The sequence below is a fragment of the Amyelois transitella genome, chromosome 24, assembly GCF_032362555.1.
Source record: "Amyelois transitella isolate CPQ chromosome 24, ilAmyTran1.1, whole genome shotgun sequence".
NCBI lineage: Eukaryota > Metazoa > Arthropoda > Insecta > Lepidoptera > Pyralidae > Amyelois > Amyelois transitella.
The window spans coordinates 4428377-4450253 of record NC_083527.1 but is presented as its reverse complement, the minus strand read 5'-3'; the positions used below and the strand labels follow the sequence as shown (position 1 = coordinate 4450253).

The 21877-nt window shown below is 37.6% G+C and overlaps 2 protein-coding genes across 2 annotated transcripts; one reads left to right on the top strand and one right to left on the bottom strand.

Annotated features, from left to right (window-relative positions):
• The first annotated feature begins 41 nt into the window (after nucleotides 1–41).
• LOC106135802 (sodium/hydrogen exchanger 10-like) lies at nucleotides 42–19149 on the top strand. Its single transcript, XM_060951200.1, has 23 exons — nucleotides 42–1192; nucleotides 2029–2191; nucleotides 2686–2911; nucleotides 3888–4044; nucleotides 4863–5037; nucleotides 5686–5921; nucleotides 6351–6472; nucleotides 7213–7339; nucleotides 7827–7905; nucleotides 8590–8690; nucleotides 9397–9530; nucleotides 10146–10249; nucleotides 10833–10944; nucleotides 11529–11704; nucleotides 12934–13052; nucleotides 13570–13714; nucleotides 14500–14603; nucleotides 15030–15177; nucleotides 15872–16019; nucleotides 16570–16637; nucleotides 17054–17084; nucleotides 17667–17722; nucleotides 18117–19149. The coding sequence occupies exons 1-23, from the start codon at nucleotides 108–110 to the stop codon at nucleotides 18192–18194; spliced, it is 3894 nt and encodes a 1297-aa protein (XP_060807183.1). The 5' UTR covers nucleotides 42–107; the 3' UTR covers nucleotides 18195–19149.
• LOC106135983 (death-associated protein 1) lies at nucleotides 18762–21778 on the bottom strand. Its single transcript, XM_013336410.2, has 2 exons — nucleotides 21594–21778; nucleotides 18762–20620 (listed from the first exon to the last, which is right to left on the bottom strand). The coding sequence occupies exons 1-2, from the start codon at nucleotides 21643–21645 to the stop codon at nucleotides 20364–20366; spliced, it is 309 nt and encodes a 102-aa protein (XP_013191864.1). The 5' UTR covers nucleotides 21646–21778; the 3' UTR covers nucleotides 18762–20363.
• Between the last annotated feature and the right edge of the window lie 99 nt (nucleotides 21779–21877).

Here is a 21877-nt window from a genome sequence, read left to right as displayed (position 1 = left end):
AAGGTCCGCGCCGACCCTAAGAATATCATTCAATAGTCATCTTCAAACACATGTCTATTCGAGCCCTTACAACTAATCTACACAGCCATGGTAATCAAACTTAAACCATGTTTCTAATATTACTAACTTTGTTCTCATCGATTAATGGCGAAACCGTGGAACTATCGACAAATGTAACTCTAGAAGATGGCCGGCCGTCACAAGCCTACCCGCCTGCGTTGGGATTTCTCTTCATATTTACAACGATTTTAATCGGCGCTGTGATTAGAGGCGTGATGCTATGGACTGGCCTAGACTGGTGTCTACCTTACAGAGTGGTCATGTTTGGACTTGGGGGCCTGCTCGGATTCTTCGCTAGCAAATACCCACTGTTCAGACCGTTCGTCAGTATCTGCTACGTCGACGTGGACACTTTACTGACGATATTCCTGCCTATCATAGTATTCAATACGTCGTACAGCGTCGACGCACATTCGTTCTGGCGATGTTTTCCTCAAATTTTGCTAGTCGGGGTGCCTGGTGCAATTATAACGGCGCTAATGTCCGCCTTCATTGCGTTTCATTTAGTTGAGACCTCGTGGAGTTTTCCCACGGCTTTACTGTTTGGAGTCATTTGCTCTCCGATTTATCCTATGGGCGTTGTAAGGCAGTTAAAAGAAATGAATAAAGGAAAATATATAAGTGTGTTGCTACAAGGGGAAGGATTGATAGGAGATTCGACAGTAATGATAGAGTTCACTGTAGTCTTCGGATTCATAGCATTGGCGGTGACTGAGCCTTCTCAAATTGCGCTCCTGATCTCACGATACGCGGGTGGTGGAATTCTACTAGGAATAGTGATGGGGAAAATATCTGGTACGCTGCTAACTTTGACGTATTACGATCTGTTAAGCGCTGTGACCATAACCGTTTCGTCGGCGTATTTGACGTACTATATTGGAGAGAAGTTTTTTTATATTTCTGGATTGTTAAGTACGACTATAGCTGGAGTTTTAGTGAGCAATATTAAGTCTACGATAGCTGGCGACGTGGAGCCGTTCTTGGCGAATTTCTGGATGGTGTTGGCCCATGTGGCGAATACGCTAGTGTTTACTATGGCGGGGGTGGTGATTTTCGATAAAGTGAACGATGTGATCAGCGTCCGACAGGCGGCGCTAGTTATCGTTACGTATATGACGGTGTATTGCGCTAGGTGAGTTTGATTTTATACTTATTATATACTAGCTGTGCCCGCGACTTCATACGCGTGGAACAGTTATTTTGGGCATCATTGAAGCCCTCAAGGAGGCATAAGTTTTCCCGTTTTTTTTTTCACATTTTCCAGTATTTCTTCGCTCCTAATAGTTGCAGCGTGATGATAAGATAAATAGCTTAAAGCCTTCGTCGATAAATGTTCTATTCAACACAAAAATATTTTTTTCAATTCGAACCAGTTGTTCGATTAGCGCGTTCAAACAAACAGACTCTTCAGCTTTATAATATTAGATAGTATAGATTTCTTTGGATTATTTTAGAGAATAGTCGCACACCTCAGATCCTAACGGCTGAGGGTGAAGCACGCGAAAATCAGAGAGAGAACTTGCATAGAGATTTTTCGTTTTGTGAACTACTTATTTTAATAGTGTTAGCTAAAAAGTCTGGTCTCCAAAAGTTACAATTTTGCATTCCTTTGGTGTGTAACGAATCATCAAGAAAGGTTACTCTGATGTTCCCACGGGAACAGGAAAAACGAGGAATACATGTATGTATCGTGAATAAAAGCTGTAGCTATGATATTAATGTCAGTTTTCTGCTCCGAATAATTTAGATTCGACAGCATAAATATTTTTTAAGGTTACGGCTTTTATATTGAACTCACAAAACTAGCTTAAACGTAAAGTTTTGTCCGATTATTTATTTGTACTTAATACTTATTAATGATAAACCCAGCCAGCGGCTGAACATGGCCTTTCAGACTTTTGATGAGTGTTAGCTCTGTACATATCATGATTATATGTACATATGTTATGTTATAAATTATAAATTTAGGTTCGTCATGTACGCATGCATGATGCCGATTCTCCAACGAGTCGGGTACCGCATTAGCTGGCAACACTGCCTGGCGGGGGTGTGGGGCGGGCTGAGGGGGCCGCTGTCGTTGTCATTGGCGCTCATTGTGCTGCAAACGCCATCTGTCGCCGCCGCTGGAGAGGTAAAGCAATTGATAAAGTATAAAACTTTTCCGTTACTTATTGATGAATTGGTGTCGATAATAACACTACTCAATGGGTAGGAAGCTGAAATTAGGGAGTTGCTCTGACGACCTCTTGGCAGCATGAGCACCTCAGAGGAGGGAAACGTGCAAATTACCTCTTAGTAAGGTAGGACTCGGACCTTGAATCATTACCGCTTGAATGCAGACAGAGAGATTTAGGTGACGATGATACTCCCATCGATTAGAATTTTAAAGAACTGCATCTTTGTAGACCTAAATTTTTCACCTTTTTAAAGTTATTCTGGAAAACTAAATATTTTTCAAGGTCAAGAGTACCCGAAACCGACGAGCTTGTATGATGGGAGTTATGAATGTGGATGAGCGGAATAAGTATATAGGGATCGTGGCAAGTAGAGAGATGTAGTCTTCACCTACCCTACGGGAAAGAGCCGTAATGTACCTATGTATGTATGTATGTAAATATTTTTCAGATATTCATAGTTCAAACTGCCGGGCTGGTACTTCTCTCCTTACTCATCAACGCCACGAGCATGAACAAGGTTCTCAAACTGCTGGGCTTGGCGGAAATATCCCTGGCCAAGAAAGCCAATATGACTAACTGCGTGAAACGCATCATGCTGACTAGGGACCGATGTATTTCTATGCTGAAAATGGATAAGTTTCTGGCCGATGCTAATTGGGATTTGGTGCAAGAAGGTCTGATGGTTTTCCTTATTTCGCGATGATATTGTTTTGTTTAGAGTAACGGTAATGACTGAGTTTCAGAGTGGGAAGATGTCATTAGGAGTGAGAGAGTACTAAGTAGCCTAGCGCTGTGACACGTATTACTTAAAACTAGCTTTGTGGTTTCCGAAAGAGTAATCAAAAGGTCCACTTTATCGCATCATGTGAATGTCAATGTCAATCTCGCATCAGGTGGCGTGTGGTACCCGGCCCCAATACAAAAATGAATAAGACCACTCCATCTCTTTCCAATGAATGTCGTAAAAGGCGACTAAGGGATAAGCTTACAAACTTGGGATTCTTCTTTAGGCGATGGGTTAGCATAGCAACCTGTCACTATTTGAATCTCAATCCTATCATTAAGCCAAATAGCTGAACGTGGCCATTCAGTCTTTCCAAGACTGTTGCCTCTGTCTACCCCGCAAGGGATAAAGACGTATACGTATGTATGTATGTGAATGTCAAAGAAGGCTACTAAAGGACCAAATAAAAGCAACTGGCGTATCAATAATGGCAGACATTTAAAAATAGGCTACTAAAAGACTTCGCCAACGTAAGGTGTCTCTTTTACATGCTGTCTTTAGATTACGCGTACTAAACGTGAATCTCATCGATTACTATTAAAATTTGACATACTAAAACGAAAGAATACCTAAGTATCTAATTAATTGATCTTCAGACGACCACATGCTTCTCCAAAAGATTGCTATTAATTACCTACCCATGAATCAAATACTGACAAGAATATACTAGGTGGAAAGGACCTCATACCGTTCCTATAGGAAAAAGATTGTTTAGATTACTGTCAAATGTAATTCCATCTACATGTCTACACAGTTATGCAATAAATATTTTGAGTTTGAGATAGGATTTGCGATAAACAACAATGTCCGTGAGTGACGCCGCGGACAGCAGCTAGTATAGAATACATGGAAAGCTTTACCCAAAGGTACGGAGATAAAACACCCGTACCAGCTCCAAATATCCGGTCGTGAGGAGGACAGTGAAGATGACACTTACATGGGCTACCGGTACACCACGTGTCCAGACTGCGAGCGAGACATCCCTAACGAGCCCACCAAGAAGGAGTTTGCTGAGATGATGAGGTGAATACATACATACATGTAGTCACGCCTATCCTGCAAGGCCACGTTTAGATATATGATTTTATGATGAAATTGTGATTCAAATAGTGACAGGTTGCTAGGCGATCGCCGAAGAGAAGAACCCCAAGTTTATTAGCCTATCCCTTAGTCGCCTTTTATAATATCCATGGGTTAGGTATAGAGTGGTAATGTTCTAAAGTGCCGGCAACCACACAAAGTGAGGTCCACCTAACCTAACCCATGGATATTGTAAAAGGCGACTAAGGAATAGGCTAATAAACTTGGGCCCCGAAGCCAAGTGGTTCACAGAAATATGAGAGGAAAGGAGCTAAGAATGAGTGAGGTACATGGTCCAGTAAACCACTGATGAGAAAATAGTTAGAAAGTTGACCCTACGCTTCGAATCAAAGCGGAGTCCAGGGTGAGGTATAATTTAAACAAGTAGTACTTTTATGGTAACCTAGAGGCCGCCCGCGACTTCGTCCGCATGGAATCCTATCAATCCCGCGGGAACTCCGGGATAAAAAGTATATGTGCTACCTACATACTTAATTTCATCGTAATCGTAGTAGTTTTTGCGTGAAAGGGTAAAAAACATCCAAACTGACATCCTGACATACTCAAAAACTTTCGCATTTTTAGTAATACTAGTAGGACTACCCAAGATGTTTAAATTCTCTAGATCAACGTTGAATAAAGTCTAGGCACTTCATTTTGACCATGATTCCTGTGCAAGTCTACAATTAAGTGACTGTCATCTTACTTTCGTGAACCTATCATAGTCGTGACAGGATAGATTTTTCTCTCTTCTATTCTAGGGAGGCAAACCAGCGGGTGTTAAAAGCGATGAAGATATCTTACTGGAGGCAGTACGAGCACGGGAAGATCAGCAAAGATGGCGTCAGGACCTTGGTGCAGGCTGTGGAGGTGGCCGCGGACTCCGACGACGCGAGGATCAATTTGGACCAATTGGGCACTTTGTGGAAGCCCAAGGTAAGTAATTCGTTTCAAGAACGATTACAGGTTAATACTCGTACAATTACCTTTAACAGGGCTTAAGCAATCATTTTTGTATTTTGTGGAATAATGTGGTTCAAGCCAAATGCTGGTTTAAATATCTCTGTACAAAATTATAGCGACAACGTTATGTTTCGACAGCCACATGAGCTAAGTATATCTAATCCTGTTCCATACATACATATAATCACGTCTATAACCCTAGCGGGGTAGACAGCCGACAGTCCTGAAAACACTGAAAGGCCACGTTCAGCTGTGTGACTTAATGATGGAATTGAGATTCAAATAGTGACAGGTTGCTAGCCCATCGCCTAAAAGAAGAATCCCAAGCTTATAAACCTACCCCTTACTCGCTTTTTAAGACATCCATGGGAGAGAGATGGAGTGGTCCTATTCTTTTTTCTATTGGTGCTGGTAACCACACGGTACAAAATTCCTCATATTGATTTTTTGCTTGTTTAGTTTTATGAGCTATAAGTTTATGAGCTATCCCGTAGTCGCCTCCTGTTCCAATCCTAACAAAAGGTATTAGGTAAGGTAGATACTTTTTTTAACATCTCCTACCAAACAGACATCTCGCTAAAATTGTCAAGAATAAAAATCAAAATGGCGTCACATTTAAAGGCGCACGCGGTCTGGCTGCGCCACAAGATGGTGGACATGATGACCCCGGAGGCGGCCAACGCCCAGGTGCCCCGGCATCCTTGGAGACAAGTGTGCTACAGGGTCGTCACCAACATGTGGTTCGACCTGTTCATCTACCTGATGATCTTGCTCAACACCCCGGTGATACTCTGCGAGGTGTTGATGAAGCCTCCCGTGTCGCAGGCCACAATGTTTTCGATTAAAGGATTGAATTTGTTAGTACAGAATACAGGGAATTATTATTGTTTTGGTGTTAGTTCCGATTGTGTCTGAAGAGACGTAAATTTATTAACCCCGATTTATGAACTCCGCATTTCAAAAGCACTTTGGTGATGACTTCTTACTGAGTTAGTTACATTAATTTGAATGCTGTCGCTGAAGGTTGCTCTTACTGGAAAAACTCCGATATGAAACTCTGCTCATTCTAGGCAAGTATTTATTCAGTAAATGACCATGATCCGAGCTACAGATATATCACAAGTAAATCTATGCTGCAAGTTACTTTACTTTATAATAATAATAAATAAATATAAATAAATATATACGGGACAAATTACACTGATTGAGTTAGCCTCGAAGTAAGTTCGAGACTTGTAACTTTGTTTTTAAATCTAGGTTTTATCAATTTTCTCTTTTACTTCTAGATACTTCTTCATTGTTTACGTCTTTGAAATAATATTGAAGATGATTGCTTACGGTTTTTGCGGGTACTTCAAATCTCACTGGAATAAGTTGGATTTCTTCATCGTCGTCATGGCTACTGCTGGTTTGTATATAGAATAGACTAGATTTATTTTCAAAATTGGATTCAAGGTATCATTTATTGACGTCACATCCGTCCGCTTCCAAAGCGCCTGTGTAGAAGAAGCGGCGGAACAAACTTAAACTGCAGCATTTTCATCGGACGTCAATTTACAAATATAAGTAGTTACTCTTAAATCAAAATCGTGGATGCTTTTCATTTTCGTCATAGCATCTTTGCTATGGCTATGCTAGATCCGAATTTACACCCATCAGGGTCCATTAAAAGACAGCAAAGTATGTCAGAGAATTTTTAAGGCTATGAATGTCTTTGGAAATTTGGGAAGCTGTTAGCGTACTTTTGTCCTGTAGGCTCGACTTTTCCCTGCATTATGCTTATGATATCCACCTGAAGAAAATAAACATCTTTCTACTCTGCGGAAAACCACAGAGCCTAATGCGATTCTGTTGTACTTGTGTAAAAGAAGAGGAAGAACTCAAAACATTGGCCGGAGGAGCAAAGACAATTTAAAAAATCTATGTATAAAAGACAAGCTTTCAACAAATAAACCCATTTTCATTTTCGCCTTCTAAAACACCATTAATTCCATATTATCTCGTAATAAATTAGTGTTTTGCTAATTTCTTCAAGGTATCTTCATGCCATTTTTTTCAGCTTTTAACGTATAGTATCGATTTGTACGTAGCCACTGATCATCAATTCTTACTGAGCGTTTCGAAACATTGATTCAAAACTCAATTCAGATCTGGTGTTGGACATAATCGACTCGCTAACCCCCTGGGACAAATGGCGCAACATGAACTCCAACATCTTGACAGCCACCAAGCTGCTGAGAATGCTGCGGTTCATCAGACTGTGCAAACTTGCCAAGTATGCCACATTGATTATATCAACGTCTCCAAATTTTCTTATAACGTTGTCAAGTTATAACCACGGGTAGTAAACGTTAGAAGAATATCATAGATACGTAAAATCACGTATATATCCCTAGTAAGGTAGACAGAGCTCGCAGTTTTGAAAGACTGATAGTCCACGTTCAGCTTAATGATAGAATTGAGATTCAAATATTGACAGGTTACTAGCCCATCGCCTTAAAGAAGAATCCCAAGTTTGTAAAAAGTAAGTAAAAGTAAATAGAATTTATTCAAAGGTTTATAAGTTTGTAAGCCTATCCCTTAGTCGTTTTTTACGACATCCATGGGAACGAGATGGAGTGGTCCTATTCTCGTTTTCTATTGGTGCCGGGAACCACACGGCTTGTCTGTGACGGCATGTCTTTCACAAACGAATCTATTTTTCTTTAAAGTGTAAGTACATATGTAGCGTGTGTCTAATGCAGTATCTTTCTTTGATCCAGGGTCTCTGTGCCCAAATTTATGGCGTACATTGACAAAATGATAGACATACAATTGGCTTACGGCTATGACGTTGGTAAGGTAAGCAGGTTTATTAGTTTTACTCGGCAGAATGTGTCACCCCATTGACTTAATTCATCCACTTGCATTAGCCCTGGGTGGGGATCCCTTAGACACTGCGTAGGTACCAAGCAATGTTATCACTGACTTTCTACTATTGTGTATTGCTACTCTTGGCATTATCTAGTTCCTTATACTTTGTTATCTTTGCCTCCCTCCTGACTTTTGTTCTCACTCTGGCAAGACTTCAAGACGTGAATAATTAGGCGGGAAAGTTAACCACTGGGCCGTGAACTGACTTAACCTCTTTTGATCGGGACTCTTCTCCAGGAAGAACGCAACCGGATAACGCCAGGATTATAAGTATCTTTATTTGTATCACTACACTGCAAACATCTAGTAGAGGAGCGACAGTGATAAACATAAGTTAGAGCAGGATAGCAATGTATAAGAAAATTCGAGGCGTTTTTCAAACGTTCTGTTGAAATATCAAGTCGTCGTTTACTTAAAATACAATTTTTTTTGTGCCGTGTGGTTCCCAGCACCAATTCAAAAAGGATAGGACCACTCCATATCTTTCCCATGGATGTGGTAAAATGCGATTAAGGGCCTTTTAGAACGCGTGGCCTTTTAGTCTTGGCTCTGTCAACTATATGTATGTATAAATAAAGATAACATTAATATGATGATGATAAACCTATACAGGGTTTCGTGACTGGTGAACAAGAGGTGTGCTCCCTTCTACCTCAACTGGTTGACAATAAGGTCATACAGGAGACCTTGAACGCTAAACTAGAGGCTGACAGGTTTGTTTCCTTCTATAATCATTCATTTCTCAAACTTTCCATCAGGTTTTCAGGTTTTACTTTCTCGTCAATGTGTATGATAAATAAATATATACGGTACAAATTACACAGATTGAGTTAGCCTCGAAGCAAGTTCGAGACTTGTGTAACGAGATGCTAACTCAACGATACTATATTTTATAATAAATACTTATATAGATAAACATCCAAAACCCAGACCAATCGGAAAAAGTCCTTTTCTTATCATGCCCTGGCCGGGATACGAACCCGGGACCTCCGGTGTCACAGACAAGCGTACTACCGCTGCTTTGGTCTTTGCTCAGTGTCACTTACTGTAATAAAAAAAATAAAACAAGATTGATTAATCCAATTGCTATAAGATGTTCCTACGGTGCCGTGCCGTGTGGTTCCCGGCACCAATAAAAAAAAGAAAATGGGACCACTCCATCTCGTTTCTATGGTTGTCGTAAAAGGCGACTAAGGGAAAGGCATATAAACTTGGGATTCTTCTTTTTGGTATAATGTCCTGCTGTCTATAAACAACGCATATCCTGCCGCCAACCCGATCTACCAACTTTCTGATTATCCTTACAAAATGGCATCACATGTTACTACTAGGGAGGAGTAACATGTATCGTCAGCCCAATAGATGGAGTGGTCTTTTCTATTGGTGCCGGGAAATTTTTTTTTACTTATTTCATTCCAGATTAGCCGTGACAAGACAGCTCGGACTGTTACAAAGAGACCGGCCGTGGACGGCCATTACGGTGAAGACAAGACAAGCGACCACTTCTACACTTAACATAATGCTGTTGGACGCCATGCAGCTCAAAGAGGAGGGTGTGTCCATTTTGACCATGACCAGCTTTTGTTTTCAAGCTCGAAAATATCTAGGAATCCTACCCTTTTATGTCTACGTTAATTGTATGCAAAAATTCATTTATAGGTGTTGTTTTTTTTTTAAATATAGAGACTTATTTATGTCATTTAAGGAGTACTACGAAGCATATCATTTCCAGCAAAGTAAGAGTTTCTATGCATATGTAAATTTCTTTTTAACCCTAGATGGGGAAAAAAGGGGTGTTATAAGTTTGACATGTTTGTCTGTCTGTGACATCATAGCCCACAAACGGATAAAGCGATTTCAACTTAGTTTTTAATACACACGAAGGTTCTTTATTGATTGAATTTCTTTTATTATTTCCTACATTTTTACCGCATATAAATTTCAAGGTTTACAAAAATGTTTTGTAGATCTGGTAGTAAGTGGCTACTACCACTACACTGTGAAGCATAAAATTAAATTTGTTTGTTAATATAAATAAAAGAGTCCCTCTCCAAACGGCGACCCTGCCAGTTTCACTGTAATTTCTTTGCGTCACTTACAAAAGAAGACTTTCGTTACAAAGAATAACGCACAAAAGGAGAAAGAGGAATGTATAAATTTTCTATCAGGATTTCTGGACGAAATGGAGTATCGTCTTCTGGTGCACGCCATTCAAGTGAAAGTTCAACAGTGTCGGCATAAAGACAGTCTGGTGGCTCCGTCCTCGCCTGAAGTAAGTCTTGATTTTATTACAATTTTTATTTGTAAATTGACGTCCGATGAAAATGTTGCAGTGTAGTTTGTTTCGCCGCTTCTTATACACATGCGCTTTGGAAGCGATAGTACCTAGTTATAATTATATTTAAGTGATGTGACGTCAATTAGTGATACCTTGCATCCAATTTTAAAAATAAATCTGTTCTGTTCTAATACATACATATAATCACGTCTATATCCCTTGCGGGGTAGACAGAGCCAACAGTCTTGAAAAGACTGATAGGCCACGTTCGGCTGTTATGCTTAATGATAGTATTGAGATTCAAATAGTGACAGGTTGCTAGTCCATCGCATAAAAGAAGAATCCCAAGTTTATAAGCATATCCCTTAGTCGCACGACATCATTGTGAAAGAGATGGAGTGGTCCTATTCTTTTTTCTATTGGCGCTGGGAACCACACGGTACCTTTTATTCTAATAAAATCTATATTACTTCAAACAATTTACTTGACAAATTGAATATAAATACTAATAATAAGTAAAATTAATTAATTTACAATTAAAGAATATTGAAATCGGAAAATATTTCACTCGTTTTAGACTCAACTTCGTGCTGTATCCTGGCTGCAAGGAAACGAGAGGGTCGCTGAACACTTTCTAGAAAATTCTGACATCCAGAATTACAATTATAATGACATTTTGATATCACGAGGTAGGAAGATGATAAATTTTACACCCTCAATTAAGTTTTTTGTATAAAATTGGTAGTAAATGTTTTCAATTCATTCATCACCATCACATCACATCCATAACCGCTGAATCTGTAAAAAAACATCCGTGGTTGCCTTTCGCGTATGAGTCTGATACCTTAAACAGTCGTCTACTAAAGCTCTCTCCAAACTTAAAAGAAATAAATTACTACATTAGAAATTCTATAATGTCTACTATTAAGATTAGTAGCTACATTAAGTCATGTTGTGGTAGAAATTTGATGTTTTGCATACATACATACATATGGTCACGTCTATATCCCCTGCGGGGCAGACAGTGCCAACAGTCTTGATAGACTGAATGGCCACGTTCAGCTATTTGGCTTAATGATAGAATTGAGATTCAAATAGTGACAGGTTGCTGGCCCATCGCCTAAAAAATAATCCCAAGTTTTTAAGCCTATCCCTTAGTCGCATTTTACGAAATCCATGGGAAAGAGATAGAGTGGTCCTATTCTTTTTTGTATTGGTACCCGGGAACCACACGGCACATGTTTTGCAGTTATACAGTTATAAATATTTCCAGGTGACGAGCCTAAAGGCCTGTATATACTGGTGTCAGGACTCCTAGAGGCTACTTACGAGCCTCCCGACGGGGATATGGACGAAGCCATACCCAACTACGAGTTCATGACGGATCTCAAGTTCAGTGAACCCTGCCAGGATTACATCGTCTCTGGAAACGCTGTTGGAGTACTGGGGGTAATTAATCTGGACACATTTAAATGAATGGTGGTTTAAATGGTCATGTGGAGAGGATGAATGAAAACAGGTTGACTAAGCAGATATACAAGGACAGTGTGGAGGGAAAGGTCGGAGTGGGAAGACCTAGACGAACGTATCTTGATCAAATTAAGGACGTCCTGGTAAAGGGTCAGGCCAAAAGTACTCGAAACCGCCGAGCTTGTATGAATGTGGATGAAGCGAAGGAAATATGCAGAGATTGTAGCAAGTGGAAAAAGGTAGTCTCTGCCTACCCCTCCGGGAAAGAGGCGTAATTTTATGTATTTTATGTATGTATGTACATTTAAATGACTGGGCAGATATGTATAAGTATCTGGGTGTATGATGATGGATGGTGTATCATGACGGCCTCTGTGGCCCAGCGGTAGGGCGCTTGTCTGTGACACCGGAGGTCCCGGGTTCGAATCCCGGCCAGGGCATGATGAGGAAAGAACTTTTTCTGATTGGCCTGGGTCTTGGATGTTTATCTGTATAAGTATTTATTATAAAATATAGTATCGTTGAGTAAGTATCTCGTAACACAAGTTTCGAACTTACTTCGTGGCTAACTTAACCTGTATCATTTGTCCTGTATGTAATATGTATGTATTAATAGATGGGCAGTTAGGTTTAATTGTGATGGTAGAAGTCTGTAGTCCTCAAGCCGGCTAAGTTTTAGAACCTTCTAAAGGGGTTAGCCGCCTTATAGTTTGAGGACGGCAGATGTGTAAATAAGTATAAATACATATAATTACATGTGCGGGTTAGATTAAAACTAAAATTGCCATTTACAGTATATAATTCAGACGAATAGGTTTTGAGATATAGTCGTTATAAGCAATTTGCAGCGAAACATTTAATACGGCGAACCAGCGTTCTTTCTAATACGCGTGACCGCCTGACCGCCAACACACACAACTGTCTTTGATATCACTTAATTTCAATGAACATCTTAGAAGATATAACTATTTTAGTAAAGTATCAGCCTGTAAAATCCCACTACTGGGCAAAGGCCTCTCATCTCACTATACGGTCTCCGTTCCGTCGCGGGTAATGATGTGGGCCAAGTCGTCGCCAAGTCGCATAACAATTAGCAGCTATAATTGATAAAGCCGAGGAGGATGTTTGCAAAAATAATTATGATGCCCAAAATAACTATTCCACGCGGACGAAGTCGCGGGCACAGCTAGTATTTAATAAAAATGCAGGTACTAACAAATCGGCCGTACAATTACACGGTGCGGTGTGACTCCGCAGTGCAAGCGTACTACATCACGATGCCAGTCATCAAGGAGGCTTTCAACCTGGCTCCACACCCCATCATGGGGTAAGTCATTCATTTTATTATTAAGTCAAATAATTCAATTCCAAATCTCAATCAATTGTAAATGTCTTATTGTCAGGTTGGCTGGAAGAGAACCCACTTAGGGATAAGCCCGCCTTTGTACTGTACTACTACTGTTTTACTTTTGTAATGTACTCCTTTAGTTAACAATAAAGCATTTACTCACATACTTCAAATTTATTGTTAATGTTTTTGAATAATTTAGCAACCGAAAAGTACTCGTAGTTGTGACTTGTCTCCACGTGTCTCTTATGTATCACTATCACTACATAGTATAAAACAAAGTCGCTATTTTAGTCTGTTTGTCTGTATGCTTAAATCTTTAAAATTACGCAACGGATTTTGATGCGGTTTTTTGTAACAGGTAGAGTGATTCAAGAGGAAGGTTTTTATGTATAATAACATTTATAATTTTGCACCCGTGCGAAGCCGGGGCGGGTCGCTAGTTTCAAATGTAACTTACATTTTATATACGTGTAAACATATCATCTTTATCTAGCCTTGAAGCAGCAATGTGGCGTGAGATCGGCATCAAGCTGTCGATGATGGTGCTGCCCTCTGTGCCCGCCTACCACGGCTGGTCCAGCGAGAGGCTCAGCATGCGGCTCGAGCACTCCTTCGTGCCTTGTTTGAAGGCTTTTAAGGCAATCTTTTTAATATAGATAAGTAACTGGTGGCAGCAGTGGGATTCGAACCCGAGCAACTTGGAACGAGCTTTACTAAGTCGGATACTTACAAGTCGACCATAGTGCTCAGTAACAGCAATGTGGCGTGAGATCGGCATCAAGCTGTCGATGATGGTGCTGCCCTCTGTGCCCGCCTACCACGGCTGGTCCAGCGAGAGGCTCAGCATGCGGCTCGAGCACTTCTTCGTGCCTTGTTTGAAGGCTTTTAAGGCAATCTTACTAATATAGATAAGTAACTGGTGGCAGCAGTGGGATTCGAACCTGAGCAACTTGGAACGAGCTTTACTAAGTCGGATACTTACAAATCGACCACAATGCTTAGAAGCAAAATTTTGTGGTGACATTGGCATCGAGCTGTCTTGATGTTGTTGTCCTCTCTGTTCGCCTATGTCGGCTGGTCCAGCGAGAGGCTTTGCATGCGGCTTGAGCACTCCTTCAGCTTCTAATGTGTAAATGTTCATCACATCTTACATTCAGTTACCTGAACCCTGCCAGGGTTCTTCGCGGTGCCTAATGTAAAGACGTAACTTTAAAAAGTTACATTGATGGCAGCAATGGGATTCGAACATGTGCAATTGTGCACATCGAAACGGGCATGCTTTTTAAGTCGGATATCTTAACCACTCTGTTACCGATGCTTATAAATCTAAATTCAATCTTTTATTAGGAAGTCAAGGCAAAAGTTCGTTTGAATGAAAACTTGAGCATTCAGGAGAGTCATATTTTTTTGATATGTTGTTAAGGTGTTCGTGGTGAATGAGCTGATGGAAGATATAATACTCCTGGACGGAATCTGCCAGGATATGGCTACCAGGGAAATTTTTCAACCGCCTTGTTATATACCTAGGTAAATATTGTTGTTTCAGACTAAATGTGATACTTATATATTTTTTCTTTGTTAGTTTAAGTATTTATTAACCTTACACACATTTGTGAAGAACCCCTTACCCTTTGTAAAACTGATTATTCTTGGTGTCACTGGAGAACAAAGATAACGATTCAGTTACTAACGCTTGATTGAACTTGATCAAACCGATCAAATAAAAAGTATCAAGTTATACGAAGTGGTGAAAACTACTTCTAATCAATCGATTATTGCCTCCTTTATATACAATTGTTTCAGGTATTTTACAAAATAGAAACAATTAAGGATAAGGACCCAAAAAAATCGATGGAGAAAAAATATTCGTGTTTCATTGATAAGGATCCTGAAGGAGTAGGTAATTATAGATAGCATACACCTTAGGACTCATGAAATTTACATAATCCCCAGAACCGCTCACCGCCTGATCTTCCCGAAGTCTTCCCAACTAATGGTGTCCAACAGTTGCCCGGACACCAAGCTGCTAATCGTGCCCGCCAAAGACACTGACGAGTTGGACATCATGGAGGACGAGGTCGATGACCTGCAGTGCGAGCTGGTAAGAAAGTAATTTTAGAACCCAAGGTCCGTCTTTGATCATATAATGCGTAAGTTAGGCCAATTCTGCACTATTCGACCCGGATCAATTTTGGACTTATTTGTCTATGTTATGCAATATATCACTACATAGTATAAATCAAAGTCGCTTCCTGCGTCGGTCCTTATGTCTGTAATGTATGCTTAGATCTGTAAAACTACACAACGGATTTTGTTTTGTTCTTTTTTAAATAAAGGATTATAAATACATAAATATTACGCGTGAGAAGCTGGGGCTTATACATAAGTATATAATTGTTTTTTAAACACCATCCTCCAGGCGTTGGTCCTTCGTGGGCAGGACCCAACCCGTGGTTCTTCTGTATAATTGTTTTTCTCTTGTTTTTTCTTTAAATTCAAATATCCTGACACGGACGTCGATTAAAATATTTAGGTGTTTAATTGTACTCAGTTTCGCTCAGGAAATAAGACTTGTTCTGTTGGTTAATCTGAAAAATTATCCACAAATTCGCTCCGCTACAATCCAAAAATGCTCCGTTTATTTCTTTCGATCACACCTTGGCGGTATCGCATGGGTACCTATATTCAGAAATTGTCATCGTAAGTACTTAATTGTTTGTCACATTGGTACAAAGATTTGACATTTTTGGTATTCAAAAGGGTTAAGACATTTAAAGTTAATGTTCAATACACAGGTATCAAACGCGTCATCTCGATGCTTATACCACCGAGTGGTCCATAAACTGTCCAACGAGTCCAGCCGAGTGAGGGAGCGGCGCGGGCGCAAGCGGAGACGCGGCACGAGGCGGGTCAACTACAGAGAGTCAGTTTGGGGGAAAGCTCGTATGTATATTTATTATTATTTATTTATTTACCTTATACCTAATACAACGATTCTAGTATACGTTTTAAAGTATTTGGCAAAGAATTCTAAAATAGAAAAAAATATGTATACCTACTAAAAATAAATATTATAATAAGTATGGCGCAGAAAAATAAGTGCCGTGTGGTTCCCGGCACCAATAGAAACGCACGTCTATATTCCTTGCGGGGTAGACAGAGCCTACAATCTCTAAAATACTGATAGGCTATGTTCAGCTATTTGGCTGAATGATATAGACGAGATCAAATAGTGCCAGGTAGCTAGCCCTTCACCTATTAGGAGAATCCTATCCCAATTTGATCCTAAGTTTATTAGCCTACCCTTTAGTCGCCTTTTACGACATCCGTAAGATAGAGATGGGAGAGGTCCTATTCTTTTTTTATATTCGTACCGGGAACCACACGGCTAATATATTTATACAAGTTTAAACGTGCCTACTGCTCAATTCATACGCTCCATTCTATGAGATTTTTATATTTCATACATCCACATAAGTATTTATTTATTCAGAAAACATGAGCGACCGGGACTTAGCAACGGCCGCCTCGAGGTACTACAAGTCAAGCGCAACGGATATGGTAACATGGTTTCTCACATTTATTTCTGCTTTGATATTGTTGTTCGTTCTAGATTCGAGAGTTCAACTATTTAGTGTTAAGTACTTACAAATGTCTTTTATTTTTTTACTTTTTTGTGGGCCCACTGGGCAATGGCTTCTCCTTACGAGGAGTAATAAAAATATTTATGAAAAAAAATTTACTAAATCTTCCAAATCACTGTCAATGGTGAAAGAATGGTAATGGGCATAATTTGAATGTTAAAGTTACACGTAATGGCTTAATATTAATTTGTAGAAGTACCAGGCCGTCTTCTAAATAATCTCTCTAGCATCCAACATGTATGAATGTGATAAGTGTGAAATTTTTACCTTCTTTACATAATATGATTTGGAAGCATACCTACTTGAAAAAAAAATCTCTTTTTACAATTTCAGTTAGAACCGCAACCAGGGTCGACGAAAAAGAGTAAGTTTTATTATGGCAACAATTTTATTTTATTGTGCATGCATTTTCTTAGTCGTTTCACCTTTTTCTTTAGAGCAATGTTCACCACTGTTACGGTGTGGACCAAGAAACTTTAAAAAAATATTAAACCTAAAATATTTATTTTATTAGAATTTAAATTTTTAAAAAAATTGACAAGTGACTGCAACGAATTCCGATACTGGTCTGATATTAAAATGAATAAAAAAAAATGAAAAATAATGATTCATATGTACCTACATGATACCTACGTCCTGCAAGCGTGAAAAAAGCTTGCGGTGCAGTTTTATTTTAATATAATTGCGTTATTCTACCGTTGTAACATTCCGAACGAAACGAAACGGAACTTCGTTAGGTATTTATGTATTAACTATACAAATTTTTAGAGAAAACAAATATTTACCTTTAAACTCAGTATATAGAGGCCTTCAAGACTAATAATAGGGTATAGGTTGCTTTTTTTCTAACCAGCTTGCCTACATAGGCACTCGCAGCTGTTTCACGACTCACTTCAAGTGGCCTCATGGTAAAGACGGTACTGGTAACGTGATGTGACACTTTCAGGTGTACTGATGTACTCGCCTGAGCAGTCTATGCGGCCAATGCGTTCAGAACAAGAGGCGAGTGTTATAATTTTGTTTAATGATAGTTAAAAACGTAGAAGTAATGTTAAAAACGTTAGCGACGTGTGGTTACCGGCACCAATGAAAAAAGAACTTCTCCTCATGGATGTCGTAAAAGGTGACTAAGGGATAGGCTTATAAACTTGGGATTCTTCTTTTGGCGATGGGCTAGCAACGCTTAGCTAAGCGATATAATTATAACCATGATTGTTGGACTTTAAATGACGTTTAGCGAACACAATGTTGTCATCTTTTTCCTTTTGTCAGTAGAATAATAATTTATTTGGCATGTAATTCAAGTGTATACGCCGTAGTGAGCAGATTTTTGTAATTTAAATAGTGACACCCTGCTACTTACATGTAAAGTAATATTATTTTTTTGTTATACTAGATTTACAATACGATGTTTACCAAGAACAAGCCACAGGAGAGGATTCATAACGACATATTGGAATTGGACGAACCGTAAAATAATATCAAATCCAAACACAATTCTTATAAAATGAAAACAATAGTATTTACGTGATGTTGCCAAAGAAATATGACGTCATTTCTTGTTGGAAATAGTTTCTGTGATATCACTTATTCATTAATGATACACCAGTAATTAAGATGGCCATGGAATCAATTAGATTCCCCTAAGCACTGAAATATTCTGATTTGTAGATTTTATATGAGTGTGTGCTGGAAATCGTATTTTTGTTAACAAACTTTAAATAACTTTACATACTTATAGATTTCACTTACTGTCATAGAACCTATGTAGCCTTTTTAGGCCATCTTTTAGAGAGAAGAAAGAAAGAAATGTTTATTTGCAATGAACGTGAATGATTTGGTTAGACAAAACATTTAATTTGATGGCTTAATTGAACAACACATGGTTAATAATAATCTTATATTATTTATTAATTTTTATGAGCATATTTTGTAACTCTTATATTATAATTTATTGATAAATTGATGTCTTTGATTTAAAAAAAATTATAAAATAAAAGTAAGGAGACAGGCACTTAAACCATTCAAAATAAAAAAAAACTTTAATTAATTAAAATTATGTATTTAAACTAAAAAGAAAACTTATAAAAACTATGGTCCCTTCAACATGTTATAGACCATGTGAGAAATAAAAATATAAGAAATAAAGTAATAGGGGATTTAAACTATGAAATTGCCTTTTTAAACCTAACTTTAAAGTGAAACTTGGTGTAAATATAAGGAACTAGTTTTTATATAAAAAAGCACCTAACAAATGATTCACTTTTTTGCATGAACTGTCAATTTCATAATTTAACCCATAATATTTAAAAACATTGGGAATGTAAACAAATGCTATCAATTTATGCTTGTAGCACCAAATAAAAGCAGATATTTAAACTATAAAATATCAACGAATATTGCAATATCAGTACACAAGTAACTTTAAAGTTATTGTAAAAATTAAGTACTGAGAAATTTTAACAAAGAAATAATAAAAAATTTTTGAAAGTATCCTTAGTCACTATTTTTTTCTAATACATACAATTCCACTTTTTTTGCACTCTTAAATACAATGACTTATATTAAACATCTTTTTTTATTTTTTCACTCGAAAATTTAATTACAATATACAAAAATTTCCGTTTTAAAAGTAATGTTTATTTTTCATGTTAAGTTCTATTTATTTTTTCTTTTACAATAGTCTATTGTTTCTTAAAAATAAAAAATTAAATGTAAGCAAAAATAAGAGATATGTTTGCCATCAACTATTACAATAAATAATGTCAACTTACAATGTACAATATCTCTTAAGCTGCAATCTAAGTGATTGCAATATTTTTTTAGGCATTTGGTTTATATCAGGTGTTAAGCTTTTTGTCATTTTTTATTTTATACATATTCAAAAGAATTTGATGATAAGCATTTCCGTGTAAAATAATCAATTGATAAACTAATTTTCAAAAAAAATCCTTTTAAATTTGAAGTAGTTCTATGGAATTTTATTAATTTCACAATTGCATACTATTGTATGTAGTAATCATAGTACTTAGGTGTCTTTGTAATATAGGTTTATTTGTACACCTGTTTCAAGTTTGTCACATGTTTCTGTTTCAGTTACTCATAATAACAACCTCTTTTTATCCAACAGATTCAAAACTTCTATTCACAAACACCTAATATAAACTGATTGATGATATGCCATATTTTTTAATAGTGTGTAGTCAGCATACTTTACAATATTTACCTTAATAATCGTTACACATAACAAATTAAATATGTTTAACAATCCTTAATGTAATCTTTGCTATAGCAGAACTTAAATCTTTTGAATGTCAACATTTTCAATTTATTCTCGACGCCATATACATACATATTTTCACGTCTTTTTTCCTTACAGGTTGGATGAAGCCAAAAATCTAGAGTACTGGAAGGTTTTCAGATGATTATGCTTATCTTCAGCTATATGACTCATAAAAACAGTAAAATTAAGAATGAGTGGAGTCTCATTCTTAATTAATTCAATCAATTTATTCCTTTTCTTTTTGTAGAAATTACACAAAGTACACAAAAGTGATGTGGTGAGTCATGTTCTGCTATAATGATGACATTCAAAAGGCATACTAATCTAGCTGACTACAAACTACTCAATTACGTATTTTACTTACTTCCTGGGTTGTTGGATGTTCACGTTTGGCCTAATATTGACATGAACTGGTGGCTTAGGGCTGTGAGCCACTTGAGCCGCCTCAGGTGTAAAGTCTGCGTTGCCACGGTTAGGAGCACCGGATATAGACACAGGGTTGGAGGGAACTGGAGAAGGCCCGGATAGACCGGTCAGATCCTCGTTTGCAGGCTCTTTGCTGCTGTCCCTCGAGTGAGGAGTCTTGTGCTGTGTGATCCTCATGCCTCCAGCTTTCACTGTGAATTGTGAGGAAAATTTATAAATACCACATTCTAAAAAACTATTAATTTAAACAAAACCATTGTGAAATAAGTTGACATTATGCATAAAAAATAAAACAATTAAACTTAGGTAAAAAAAGTATTGATACAATAAATAGATATCCAATTGCAAATTAAACTTTTCTACACTGTAAATTAGCAAATACCTATACAACTCAAAACAAACACTCTTAAGTATTGTAGATATAGTAAAAATAAATATAAATTTATCAGTAGGAAAGATGTTCAGAACTATTATTGCATCATTATGAAATCGTTCCACATGAAAATTTTTTTTTGGGATTTTGGGAATAATAATAATTAGTATCAAATTTATATTAAAAAAAATTATTCTCAATTTCTAAATTCTTGTAAAATCTAAAATGATAATAATTGTGCAACAAAGAAATGTTATGAAATATTTTTGTGATGTTTGAAACCATAAAATTGAATAACAATAGTCTACTTTATTATAATTCTATGTTGTTGTGTATGTTGTTTTTATAATTCTATACAATGCAGTAAACAGGCTACCCAAATATGATTAGATAAGCTATGTAGGTAATTGATTTGTTAAAAACAAACCATCTAGGTACTACACATAGGTTCTTTTTATCTGCTAAAATATTATCTGTTTGTCCTTGGCTTCTGTGTTTTTCAAATAATTTATAAGGTGTGTTAAAACTGATTTAACACGTAAATAAGTGTGACGGCATATATCAAGGTCATTTATTGTTGCAAAGTAATCATCGGAGTTTGATAACTAATAATAGAATATGGACATTAAAGTAAGAAACAATGCGAAATCGAGAGATAAGATCAATTTATTTTGGAGTCAGTATTACGTTTCCATATGTTGGCGATAGTTTTCAAGGTAAAACAACTGGTTGAAAATATTTTGATCCTAATTTATTCATGTAAACAAAGAACCAGGTAAATTTGTACTCACCAGCTGGAGGATGTCCTGCTTTCAATTGAGACGTTTCTTCAGCAGACGACATGGTTAATTGGCAAAAATGCTATGAACGTGTATCACAATACTGCTCGCAGTAAAAATTAGAAAATAAAATAAATCGACGACGTGTAAGCTACGGCAGTGACGGCGACACAGGCGCAACGAAATGTCAAAAACAGTGAGAGGTGTTTTTATATGTCGGTGCGGTACTTGGTTTGACTTTGAGTATTGAATATTCAATGCGATACTCGTATCTTACTAGGTATACACGAAATAAT

Coding starts and splice junctions, on each gene's coding strand:
- LOC106135802 (XM_060951200.1), top strand. CDS start 108: ATGTTTCTAATATTACTAACTTTGTTCTCATCGATTAATGGCGAAACC. Junction 7,340..7,826: donor AGACTGTGCAAACTTGCCAA/GTATGCCACATT, acceptor TCTTTGATCCAG/GGTCTCTGTGCCCAAATTTA. Junction 11,705..12,933: donor ACGCTGTTGGAGTACTGGGG/GTAATTAATCTG, acceptor ATAAAAATGCAG/GTACTAACAAATCGGCCGTA.
- LOC106135983 (XM_013336410.2), bottom strand. CDS start 21,645: ATGTCGTCTGCTGAAGAAACGTCTCAATTGAAAGCAGGACATCCTCCA. Junction 20,621..21,593: donor AGCAGGACATCCTCCAGCTG/GTGAGTACAAAT, acceptor CACAATTCACAG/TGAAAGCTGGAGGCATGAGG.